This window comes from Balaenoptera musculus, chromosome 3 (assembly GCF_009873245.2).
Source record: "Balaenoptera musculus isolate JJ_BM4_2016_0621 chromosome 3, mBalMus1.pri.v3, whole genome shotgun sequence".
Taxonomy (NCBI): Eukaryota; Metazoa; Chordata; class Mammalia; order Artiodactyla; family Balaenopteridae; genus Balaenoptera; species Balaenoptera musculus.
In genome coordinates this window covers 135,499,586-135,512,639 of record NC_045787.1, presented here as the reverse complement: position 1 = coordinate 135,512,639, position 13,054 = coordinate 135,499,586, and the positions used below count along the sequence as shown (strand labels likewise).

The 13,054-nt window shown below is 44.9% G+C and overlaps 1 protein-coding gene across 2 annotated transcripts in view; it reads left to right on the top strand.

Annotated features, from left to right (window-relative positions):
• WWC1 (WW and C2 domain containing 1) overlaps positions 1-13,054 on the top strand; it is a 149,138-nt gene that overhangs the window by 85,665 nt on the left and 50,419 nt on the right. For both annotated transcript variants that reach the window (XR_005019478.1, XM_036849151.1), the window contains exons 4-5: positions 8,931-9,007; positions 10,517-10,596. Coding sequence is in view for 1 of the 2 variants with exons in the window: in XM_036849151.1 (XP_036705046.1) it covers positions 8,931-9,007; positions 10,517-10,596 (157 nt within the window). In the remaining variant the exon portion in view is untranslated. The remainder of the gene's footprint in view (positions 1-8,930; positions 9,008-10,516; positions 10,597-13,054) is intronic.

Here is a 13,054-nt window from a genome sequence, read left to right as displayed (position 1 = left end):
TATAAGTTCCGTCTGTCCCAACAACACCTGCATTGTGGGCCAAAGGGCCAGCATTAGGCCACAGTGTCAGGGTGTCTGTGGCTTGGCTGAGTCCTCGAACACTCCCCCTGTCTTTTGAGAAGTTTGGTCTGGGAGGAGGACTGTAAGTGGTTTATTCACTGTCCTAGCCCTGCCCTTTCCTTGGCAATTCAAGAAAGAAAACAATCTCAGATTATAGAAAAGAACTGGATTACACTCATTAGCTGTTTCTAGGTCAAATAATGTCCTAGAGATCATCATGAGGGTTTTAGCACTTAATCTATCTTAGTCAGCTGGGGGCTGCCATAACAAAATACCACAGAGTGGGTGGCTTCAACACAGACATTTATTTTCCCACAGTTCTGGAGGCTGGAAGTCTGAGGTCAGGATGTCAGTATGGATGGGTTCTGGTGAGACCCCTCTTCCTGACTTCTCACTGTGTCTTCACGGGCACAGAGAGAGAAAGAGAAACAGCAAGCTGCGTGGTGTCTCTTCTTATAAGGTCACTAATCCCATCATGAGGGCCCCACTCTCATGACCTCATCTAAACCTAATGACCTCCCAAAGGCCCCTTCTCTAAATACCATCACATTAGGCGTTAGGGCTTCGACGTATGAATTTGGGGGGAACACTGTTCAGTGTATAGCATTATTCTTACCAGAGCCCTGGAGGGAGATATTAATATTGCTCGTGAAACTCAGATTCAAAGAGGTAGAGGATGTTTTTCTTTCTAAAGTCCTGCAGTCTGAAAAAGTGACAAGTGTATAGAAAAACAAACCTTCCTGTTTTGGAGGTCAGGATGTATACATGGACCCAAGGTATCGCCCCACAAATAACTTACTAATTTTGGGGGGTAAAATGTATTTTTACACAGGAGAGCTGCAGCCACCACCTTACAGAGGTGTTAAATTAGCATCACCAATAATGAGGCAAACTGACATTATGTGCTTTCTGGTGTGATGCAATAAAAGCTTAACAGAGGATTCTTGACAAAAATGTTTACTCTGAATCAAATCATGGAGAAACAGCTAGACAAATCCATAATGTGCAATATCCTACAAGTTAATTGGCCTAGACACTTCCAAAAAAAAAAAAAATCCTGTGAAAAAACAAAAAGAGGGGAAACTGTTCTAGACTTAAAAAAAAAAAAAAAAAAAAAGCCTAAGGCGGCATAAACCCAGTGAAGTGTTTGCACCTTGACTAGACCCTGGGTGGAGGGGAAAGCACCCATAAAAGATATTCTCAGGCAATTGGAGAATTTTCTTAGTTATCATAATGATGTTGTAGCTATGTAGGAATGTCCTGTTATTTATTTATTTATTTATTTATTTATTTATTTATTTATTTATTTATTTTCTGTATTTTTTTCTTGGCCGCGTCGGGTCTTCATTGCGGCACACGGGCTTCTCTCTAGTTGTGGCACATGGGTTTTTTCGCTCTCTAGTTGTGGTGCGTGGGCTTCAGGGTGTGTGGGCTCTGTAGTTTGTGGCACGCGGGCTCTCTAGTTGAGGCCCGTGAGCTCAGTAGTTGTGGCATGCAGGCTTAGTTACCCTGCGGCATGTGGGATCTTAGTTCCCCAACCAAGGATCGGACCCACGTCCCCTGCATTGGAAGGCAGATCCTTTACCACTGGACCATCAGGGAAGTCCCGAGAAGGTCCTGTTTTTAAGACACGTGTGTGGCATCATGTCTGCAACTTAATTCCAAAAAAGTCCAGGGGGAAAAAAATGAAAAAATTATGGTGTCAGTCTTAAATGAGCAGATCAACGATACATTGATGGTTTTGAATATGGGATAGGTTTTCGTCTTTCGCCACCATTTTCCAGTAATCATTCTTTGAGGGCTTGCTATGAACCAGGCATCCTACTGAGAGAAAGAACTGGAGTGGAGGGAGGGATAGACAGAATATATGTGGGGAAATGTTAAACATTGGTGGATCTAAGTGAAGGATCTATCAGTATTCATTATATTATGCTTTCAAATTTCCTGTAGATAGAAGGTTTCCAAAGTATAAAGGTAAGGTCGGGAAAAAAGAGTCAAGTGACGGGAATGAAGTGTTCCTAGTGGGGGCTGTCCTGGGTGTTGTGGGATGTTTAACAGCATTCCTGGTCTCTCTACCCACTAGATGCCTGTAACATTCTCCACCCAGAGTTGTGATCACCAGAAACGTCTCCAGACACTGCCCTAGGGGGGCAAAATTGCCCCCAGCCGAAAACCACTGGTCTAGATAAACCACTTAGCACAATTCCCTTAGAACATATTAATGGCTCAATAAATATTCTCTTGACAGGACATACATTTTGAGAATGTCGACTCTGGAGCTGGACTGCTGGGGTTCAAATCCAGGATATGTAACTTCCTAGCTGTGTAACTTTGCACAAGTGATGCAGCTTCTCTCTGCCTCAAATTCTTCATCTATAAAATTGACGTAATAATAGTATCACATTGAGTTGTTATGGGGCTTAATTTAGTTAAATACAAAGTATTTGGAATAGTACTTGTCACATTCTTAAGCTCCCAATAAATAATAACAATATTTATTTGATATTATTAATTCATTGGCATTTGAAGTGACAAAGATTTTTAACTGATCCCTGGAACCAATAAGAATAAATACATGATTCGTGGTAGGAATTGATACAGTCCTATCATATGACTTCTGACACTACTAAGTGCTCCATCAGGTTCAAAAGCACCATCATTTTGGTTTTTCTTTTTCTTTTTTTTTTTTTTGGCCTCGCCACGCGGCATGTGGGATCTTACTTCCCCGACCAGGGATCAAACCTGTGCCTCCTACATTGGAAGCTCGGAGTCTTTATTAAAGTTTTTATTTGTTTGTTTTTTAAATTATTTTTGGCTGTGTTGGGTCTTCGTTTCTGTGTGAGGGCTTTCTCTAGTTGCGGCGAGCGGGGGCCACTCTTCATCGCAGTGCGCGGGCCTCTCACTGTCGCGGCCTCTCCTGTTGCGGAGCACAGGCTCCAGACGCACAGGCTCAGTAGTTGTGGCTCACGGGCCCAGTTGCTCCGCGGCATGTGGGATCTTCCCAGGCCAGGGCTCGAACCCGTGTCCCCTGCATTGGCAGGCAGATTCTCAACCACTGCGCCACCAGGGAAGCCCCAGAAGGCTCGGAGTCTTAACCACTGGACCGCCAGGGAAGTCCCAAGACACCATCATTTTGAATGTTAAAGAAGGAGTCATCTCAGATCACTAGTTCTAAGATGCAAACCAGTGAGGGATGGCCCAGTCCAAGCATCCCAGTGAAATAGGCATGACCCAAGGCTCCTCATGACTTTCTTTGGATTTTATAAGCCAGGTTTGCCTTCCAAGTCAAGCTCTCCAGCATGTTGATAGACCGGTGAGGTAACATGCCTCCCTCTAACTCAAATGATCTGCTGGGGCTTGTGAGAGTTTTGCCGCCTTGCCTTGGCTGCTGTAGGGCTTTGGCTGCAGGTGGGGCCCTGCCCTGGGGCTGGAGGCTTTGTTGTCATCTCTGGTGCAATCTCTAGCTCCATGAGGAAGGAGAAGAGAACTCACATTTAATGTACACCTATTAAATTTCTGCAGGGCAATATGCTGGCACTCTACTTATGTTTAAAGTAACCTCGCTACACACACACACACACACACACACACACACACACACACACACACACACACACACACACACACACACACACGCACAATCTTGCAAGGTATTGTTGTTCCCATTTTACAAATAAGAAAACTGAAGCCCAGAGAGGGAAAGTATCTTCCCCAAGGTCACACTGGTAAAAAGTGGCAGAAATAGCTTTTATACCCAGGAGTGTCTGACCTCAAAACCAATTCTCTTAATTTAATCCAAGTCAGCCAGTCAAATTCTAAGGTTTGGGGGCTATACTGGCGTCCTTCCATCCTCTGAAAGATGAGAACTCGGGAGAGCTGGGTTCTTTGGGACCTCACCATGCTCCTTCCTCCTCCGGGCCTTGGTTTCCCATTTGAAAAATCAATCACTGGGAGCCTTGCAGCTAAAAATGCCAGTTGAACCACCTACGTGCCTTCACTCATTCCTGAAACTAAGAAAATATCAGATAAGAGATTTTTATGGCATACATGTACAAGGACAGGGAGACTTGGAGAAAAAAGAACAGCAGTAAAATATGGAGGCTGGAAAGCGGAAGGTCAGGTGGCAGCCTGTCTGATAGACTGGAGAAAAGAGAAAATGGGCTGATAGTGAAGGAAAAAACAGGCCTCTAGTCTACCTGGGGCACGTGCAAAAGCCTCGGGAATTGGAGGGAGTGGCTGTCTAAGTGTGGAAGTGAAGTGAGGAGGGCCTGAAAGAAGATTGGAGGAGAGTTGTTCCTGAGACACAGACCACCAGATCTCCTTCCAGATCAGTGCAAGCACGCCACTGCCCATCCCCAACGTGGGGAAGCATTGGAGATTTATTTTTTTGAGGTGCACCATACTGAAAACACGGTGATTAAGTGAACGTGGACTTGAGGATTGAGACCCCAGCCCGCCTGTACCACTTGACTCCCAGAAGGGTGCCAGGCTATTACCCTCCAGGCTAGACAGTAGAAGAGTGTGGGGAATCGGAGTCTCTTCTCTTCAGAGAAAAGAGATGTGAAGAGAAAAGATGTAAAGACACTGACGGTGAGGATTCCTAGATGAAACAGTCCAGCCAAATCACGTACCAAATAACCCGCAGTCAACCATGTAACCCATCATCAACAAGCTCCACGCCAGCCAGCTTTTTGGGCCCCCAGTCTTAAGTGTGAGCAGACAGCTGAGATTCCAGACATCCATGGAAAGCCTCTAACATGAACAATAGAGATTAAAACACACACATGGTGATAGGGAGCCCTTGTAGGAAACAGGGAATATGCGTGGAGAAGAAAACATCGAGAGAAGCTGCACAACCATGAAACTAAAACAGGATGCTACATCTTATTAAAAAAAAAAAAAAGGAGTCTTCAGAGAACACAAAAGAGCCTTAGGAAATTAAACTATGAGAGTAGAAATGAAAAATCCACAGGAAGCCTGGAAGGTAAAACAAAGTTTTCTAAAAAGCAGGACAAAAATAAAATGAGATGGAAAAAAAGAGCATCAGGCCAAGAACTCTATCTGAGTAATAAAAGCTCCAGATAGAGCAGAAGAAACAGAGGGGAAGAAGCATCAGTGACATAATGCAGAAAAATTTCCCAGAACTGATAGAGGGAGAGTTTTTAGATTGAAAGGGCTCAGTGAGCACCCAGCACAATGGATAAAAGTTAACTCACACCAAAGACATATCATTGTGCAACTTCAAACACTGGGAACGATTCAAGATCCTAAAAGCTTTCGGAGAGGAAAACCAGGTCACACAAAAATGATCAGGACTCAGAATAGCTCCAGGCTTCTCACCAGTAACACTAGAAACCTAAAAGACAATGGAGCAATGCATTCAAACTTTTAAGGAAAACCATTTCCGACCGAGAAGTCTATATCCAGCAAGACTACCTTGAATCAAGGGCCGGCTAGAATAACGATCTTTTTCGACGTGCAGGTTTTCCAAAAGTTTATTTCCTTCATGGGTCCTTTCTCAGGAAGCTCCTGGAAGTGATATTCTACCAATATGAGGGGGTAGTCACAGAGGGGGAAACATGGTATTTAGGAAGGAGGAGGGAAGGAGGCAAGGAGGGGGGTCTCAGGATGCCAGCTGTGCAGAGAGAGTGCACTGAAGCTGGCACGTGCCTTGCGAGACAGAGCCCAAGAGGGGAACTCTGTGAGAGGAGATTTAGATAACTGGCCAAGTGTGAAGTTGAATCAGTGTTAAATCTGTGGAAAGTAGGCACGCATAAAAATGATAATTATTAACTCTAGGAAAAACAACCCAAAAAATGTGCTGGAAAGAAAAAGTAGGCAAAGTTGGCTATATGCCTCAGCCCTGAATAGTGTTTACAGTGTAAAAGTAATGCAAACACTGAAGGTTGCTCTCGCCAAAGTTATCTGATGAGGAGCTGGGAGGGGTGTCCTGTGTGGGGTAGGGGCTGAGAAAGGGAGTGAAGGTAACACTCCATCCTCCAGAGAGAGAAGTGAATAAATCATGCCTAAGACTGGAAAAAATCAAGAAACAGCGAAACATGCATATTATCAGACACACACGGCTGGACCCCCAAGAAACTGGCTGAACCCGTTGAAACAGTTCCTTTTTCATGAGTGAGATAAGCGGATTGGGGAATGCTCTTTTTTTATAGCAAATCTTGGGTGTATAAAATATATAGTATTTTATATATACTGTTAACCTGTTCATATATAACTTGAATAAAAACTAAAAATTAAACCTATAAAAAGGTGTCACCTTGAAGGCACACCTGTTTGAATATAAAATTATTTTGTTGTGGGTTAGTGAGGGGACATGGACACAGAAAGGAAGCTGAGGACCTTTTTCTTGACTGGGGTGCTGGTCACTTGAGGGTGTTTCTTTTGTGAAAATTCATCAAGCCGCACACATGATTTGTGTACTTTTCCATTCTCGCATGTATTTTTCACTTCAACAAAAAGTTTATTTAAAAACTAACGGGCCACATCCCACTTCAGCAGCTTTGGGTATAAGCAGTGCATTTCACAGTGATTCTCCAGAGGGTAATAATTCCAGCCCCTGGTGGCCCAGTTGGCAGAGTCTCTTCTTTTTTGGGTTCCCTTCCCTGGAGGGTTTCTAAGTGTGCCCATGGAACACACTCACGTTCCACAATCAGCCCTGGCAGCGCTGATCCCCATGGCGACCCTCTCCTTGTTAGGGTCAGGACTTGCCATGCTTCACAGGCTCTCCCAGGCTGCTAACAACTCGCCTCCACACTTCCGCCTAGTGTAGACCACCCATCCAGCAGCACCGATGAGCAGGATGGTGAGCGGGACGGGGTGCTCACGGAACGGGCACCCCCCTTTTTAGGTGTATCCCCATCTTATTTCCTCACTGATGACTCTTGTCTTTTTACCATGTTTGCACTACCGATCGGTGGGTAACGATTGTTAATTACCTTAAAATTTTTCCAAAAGTGCCTATCTGGGGAATTTGCTTAAGTCAGTGCCTCCAGCTACGTATCCAATTAGGTCCCTCCCCTGAAATCCCCAAGTCCGGCAAAGACCAGAGTGCAGAAAATGAAAGCTTCAAACTGGAAACAAAACATGTGTCTGGAGTCCCTGTTCCATGCTCACGACGAGGTCTGCGAGGTCCTCCCTGTTCAGGTGTTCCTGCCACTCATCTCTTCTGGTAAAGCCTAGCCTCCGTCATCATCATCACCATCACCATCATCGCAAACTCAGCAGAGACGTAATGCTACCCATGGTGCAGAATGTCTTGTCAGTTACTATGCAGGGCAATTTTGTTTCCCCAACTTCCCGGTGTTCCATTTTAACTTTAACTTTCCGTATGCATAATCAAAAGGTCCACTCAAGTATTGTAACCAAATCCAAAGAGCAGAGCAGCGTCCCCTTCATGACTGTCCATTCTACCTCCAGACACTGAAAATTGCTAGCAATCTCCAAATAAGCCTCTCTAGCCTCAGAAAAATCCAGGTCCCAGCAGGTGATGTTAAGTGGAAAGGGGAGGTGATGAAATTGCTCAGACTATGGGATTAAGGACTTGGGAGAAACTGCTTCTCTGGCCTGTCTCCCAAGAATGACTGTCCCTTTCCTGAACAGTGGGGCTGTGTTTACCTTAAAGACACAGTGACTCTTACATGGGGCCCATTTCCCTCTTCACATCAGCAGGTAGAAAGCTCAGAGCCAGGTCTGTGGCCGCGGGTCAGGAAGTGGGACCTCATGGTATGCAGTGAGCCCTAATCTCATGCCACTGGCTTCTTCACTCATTGTCCCTTGTCTCATTTTCCTTACTTTAAATGGATCACTCTGTTGAGTCCATTTTTGTAAGCCTTAAAATTCTTTATCAAGACACAAAGAAATACTACTTTCAAAACACAGTAAGATTACAGCTAAAGGCATACCTCATTTTACTGACACTTCACAGATTATGGTTTTTACAAACTGAAGGTTTGTGGCAACCTGGCGTTGTCAGATGATGGTTAGCATTCTTTAGCAATAAAGTATTTTTTAATTAAGATATGTACTTTTTTTAGGTATAATGCTATTGTACACTTAATAGACTGCAGTATAGTGTAAACATAGATCTTTTAGGCACTGGGAAACAAAAAAATTCGTGTGACTCGCTTTATTGCAATAATCACTTTATTGCGATAATCGCTTTATTATGGTGGTCTGGAACCAAACCCATAGTATCTCTGAGGTATGACTGTACATGATAGAACTGTAGATAAACATTGGAAGGTAACTTGGAGAGAAGGTAATTAATTGTATTAGGGTGATAGCGTTACAGGTAGTTTATTTTCCTTTTCAAATGTACATTAATATTGTAAAGTACAATAAATATTTTTAGTAATTTCTTTTGATTAAAAGTTGTATGTTTGTGTTAGAAAATGTAGCAAAGACAGAAAAATACAAAGATGAAAATGAATGTTATTCATCATTCAAATCTCTAGATATAAGAGTATAAGCAGTATTATCTTTTTGCTATATTTCTCTCTGGTCTTTTTCCAGATGTGTGTGTGTATGTATTTGTTAACTGTGTATATTTTACAAATTTAACTTATTCCTTCTTTGTGGTTTTTTGTAAATTATTGTTTTTATATAACAGTAAGTTTTGGACATTTCCCAAATGTTCAGTATCCTTCAGCACCATCATTTTAAATCACTTAAGTTGTATAGTCCCTGTTTTATATGTGTACCATATTTATTTAACAAATTCCCCTTTGTTGGACATTCAGGTTGCTCACTAATAGTCATTCCTTTCTGGGTTTACCTAGATGGCCAAATAAGCCAACTTGACCAAAATGTGTTTCTTCTATAGAAAATTTTTTTTTTCTTTTTCCTTGCAGTGGTCTCTGGTTCGTCATCCAGCTCTAAGTATGACCCTGAGATCCTGAAGGCTGAAATTGCCACAGCAAAATCCCGGGTAGGTCCTCTTTGCTTATACTATTGATGGGGGTCACTGAGGCAACCTTAGGCTACTAGCCCACCCACAAGACCAGAGTAGATGCTTCCACCAGGCACTGGCAGCCAGTGCTGACTAACAAGATTCTAAACAATGACAATAGTAGCAGTAGTAGCCATCGTTTCTGTAATAGTAATGGTAATAGCAGCCACCCTTTCGCAAGCAATCACTCTATGCCAGGAGTAGCCCTAAATGCTTCGTGAGTTCTACTTCATGCCCTTGAGACAGCCCCATGAAGTAGTCACTGTCAATATCTGCATTTTGAAGATGAGCCGACAGAGGCTTGTGGGGGGACTAAGTAACTTGCCCAAAGTCACAGGGACTCAGGCTTACTTTAAAGTTTTTAATGTAAGGTACTATTTTACTGGGACTTCCCTGGCAGCCCAGTGGTTAAGACTTCGCCTTCCAATGCAGGTGGCCGGGGTTTGATCCCTAGTGGGGGAGCTAAGATCCCACATGCCTCGTGGCCGAAAAACCGAAAACATAAAACAGAAGCAATATTGTAACAAATTCAATGAAGACTTTAAAAATGGTCCACATCAAAAAGATCTTAAAAAAAAAAAAAAAAGATGCTGTCTTGCTAACCACTGCTTATTTTGCAGTATTGTATTTGATTACTTCCTGATTACCTTAGGGGGATAGATATTTTTATTCCCCCTTTACTGATGTGGAAACTGAGGACCAGCAGTTAAATGACTTGCTCAAGATGAAGTCAGTGTTGTGAACACTGGTTTAGTGCACCTTCACATAGGTTCTACAAATTCAGATGCCTGCAAGAACACATGAAAGTGGGGCGGGGGCTGGCAGTGAGGCAGTAGGGAGTAGTGGGGACGGTGTAGCCTAGGGGGTGGGCCCTGTCTAAGAGGGTAGTGGAATTTCAGCCCTACGATCTTATGGCCATGCTGGAATATAGGCTCCGCATTGGCAGATCTTCAAGTATTTTTAGAAAAGAACTGTATATCTAGGCCAAGTATATGAAACATCTCAATATTTAATCATTAGCAACTAATTTTTAAAAATTTAATAGCACTGCAAGCCAAACAAAGCAATCCTGCGGGCTGAAGCTGGCTCCCTGGCCATGTCTTGCCTATAAAGTTACTACGTTGCCTCTTAACCTCCATGCACTAGCATATCCAGTACCTGCTTTAAGTAATGCACGACCCAGGAAATTGCCATTCTCCTCATCTGTCAGAATAGGAAGGGGAGGCTCACAGAGGTGAGGTGGCTTGAGAGAGGGTAGCCAGCTCTTGTCCGCTTCCTGTTTCTCTGGAGCAAGGGCCAGCTAGGAATGGCCTGCAGGACAACTGGACCGGGGTGCCAACCGAATGGGCAGCTGCTGAGACCCAGGCAACGTCAGTGAGGGGAGCCCAAGGGATGTTGACCTGAGTCATTATGCAGGGGCAGTGGGGGACTCTGGATTGATACCAACCTCTGACCCAGCCTTGTGTTGTGTGGTCTTCTGCCATCCAGGTTAACAAGCTGAAGAGAGAGATGGTTCACCTCCAACAGGAGCTACAGTTCAAAGAGCATGGCTTTCAGACACTGAAGAAGTAAGTCCACCCTGCAGTGCGGGGCATGGGGATTGCCCCCAACCCGTGCTCCCCTCCTGCCTTCTCTGTCCCCCTCCCCTTCAGTCTCTTTCCATCCTCCTTGAAATGGGGCTCTCTAATCATTCGATTCCAGTTCTATTCCACTGGCATTTACTGTCACCCAACATTGAGGTTTGGAAAGAGAAAAGGGGAATCATTTCAGACCACCCGGTTCTCATCGTCCTCTGAATTCCCGAAGCCGTTAAAGTCTGTTCCATTCAGTTGAGTTTTGCCAGCCGGTCATAGAAACAAGCATCATTGGGCATTTCTGTGCACCAATCTCATTCCCTCCAGTAGGTCTGGGAGAATCTGATACGCACACAAACAAAACCACCTCTTTCCATGTCCCCTAAAAGTGAGCAACGACTTCAGCTAGTGAGCTCCCCAGAAGGAACAAGGATCTCTTCCACAACAAACGAATTATTAGAAGAGTGGGCACCATGCCGTGCATGCTGTGCTTTATGGGTGACTGCAGGGGTTTCCAGAACTTTGACCAAATGTAATTTTCACTTTTAGAAGCTGACTTGCAGCCAAGCAAGATATAGCTCTGTTGTTTCCTTAGAGAAGATGTGTTCATTGTCACTATCATGATTATACTAGCTAAGATTTGTTGAGCAGATACTCTGTGCCAGGGAGCACTTTCAGTTTTTCTGCACGGGTGACCTCATCACAACTCTATAAGCGATGCTCTTTTAGCTGACTCCATTGTATAGATGGGGATAATGGGGCACATAGTCAGTGCTCCTAAGAGTTAGCTTATTGTCATTGTTAACCACGGGGATCATCGAGACTTGTGCATTGAGTCATGTTCAGTACATCTGATGGGCTTACGGGATGGTCATTACAGAGGTGCCTGGTAGCCCTCGTGGAAGCTCCAAGGAGGACAGCCAGTAGGTTTCTCTGTTCTAAGGGACGTCCACCTGGATTCCCAGAGAGGCCACCTCTGTACAGACAGCAGCTTCTGTAGACACTTGCTGTTTCACTCTCCCTGACTGTACCTTTTCCTCATTTCCTGGACCTCAGTCCACTCTTCACCACTCTCTGGCCACAGCCCCGAACCTTTGGGTGTCTGTCTCCAAGTCTAATTAATCGAGCAAACTGTGACCACCAGTCGAGGGACCGGTTGGTTCTTATTCACATCTCCCCACTCCCCAAACCCCCCCGCCCGGGTGAGTTATCACAACTATCCCAGAACACAGGGTAGAAGGAAGTATGGCTTTGGATTATAGATTGTGTAGAATACCTTTTTGTGTTCTATATTATGGCTTTGTGTTCATATAGATATATGTGATTTCGGTAGGTATATATACACATGCCAATCCCGTCTCTCAAACCGGGTCCTAGTCTCATTAGGACAAGGGGCCGTGCTTTATGCTTCTTCGTAATCACCAGTGATGCCAAGGACAGTTGAGGGCAGTACTGTGACCTCAGAACATTCCTGCAAAGCAAATAGCCTCACGAGTCCTCCACTTGGTAGTAGAGCAGGTTCTGAGCACATGGTTTAAGGGCTACTCACTCTCAGTGCAGGTGCCCTTCCCTTTCCTCTCCCACCTCCCCCCTCCACCATCCTCTGGAGCTTCGGGTTAGAACACTTCCCATTATCCTCCGAGCCACCACAAACCTGTTTTACCACTTTGTCACCCTGCAGCAGCATTGAAAATTCTTGTTGATTGGTAAGCTGACGCTGAAACCCCTAAGACAAGCCTCCTTTTTTTCCCCTTCCCTCGCCCGCCCGTTTGATATGGGGCCCAGATAAGACCATCGCTGCTCTGGCTACCCACGCTCCTGGGCCGGAAGCCGGCCTCGTGTTCACTGTAGAAGAAGGTTTCTGCTTTAATGGGCACCTTGGCAGAGAGGGTTAGGGATGTCGCCGCAAGGGACAGATGGCCTAGGTTCAAATCTCAGTTCCCTGGGAACGTGGAAAAGTGGCTTAACCCCCTTGAGCTCCTGTTTCTTTATCTGAAAAATAAGTTATTGTAAACATTGAATTGGAAAATCCACATCGAGCGCGTGACTGTGCCTGGCACGTGGGGAGAGCCCAGTGAGCGGAAGGGGGTGGTGACCTGTAGCTAGTTGCCTGCTTGCGCTCGGGAAGGAACTCAGATGAACTCTGCGTCCTCCCTGCGCTCGAGGCCGCGCTCGGTATGTGCTTGTGTACCGGTCTCCTCGTTTCATTGTCTCTACTCCCTTTAAGAGCAGTTTTTATTCTGCCTCACTGATGGGGCTGAAAAGAGACCCACGAGACCCCCTAGCTCGTGAGCGTCACAGCTTGCTTTGGAACCCGGGACTCTTGGATTTTGAAGCTCGTGTCCTAATACCTCCCTTCCTGGTATCATCCCAGATAACCCCCTCCCCAGACCCAGAAAACATCAGGCCCCTTACCCTCTCACTTGGGATCCTTTTCAGTGTCTAGTGGGGG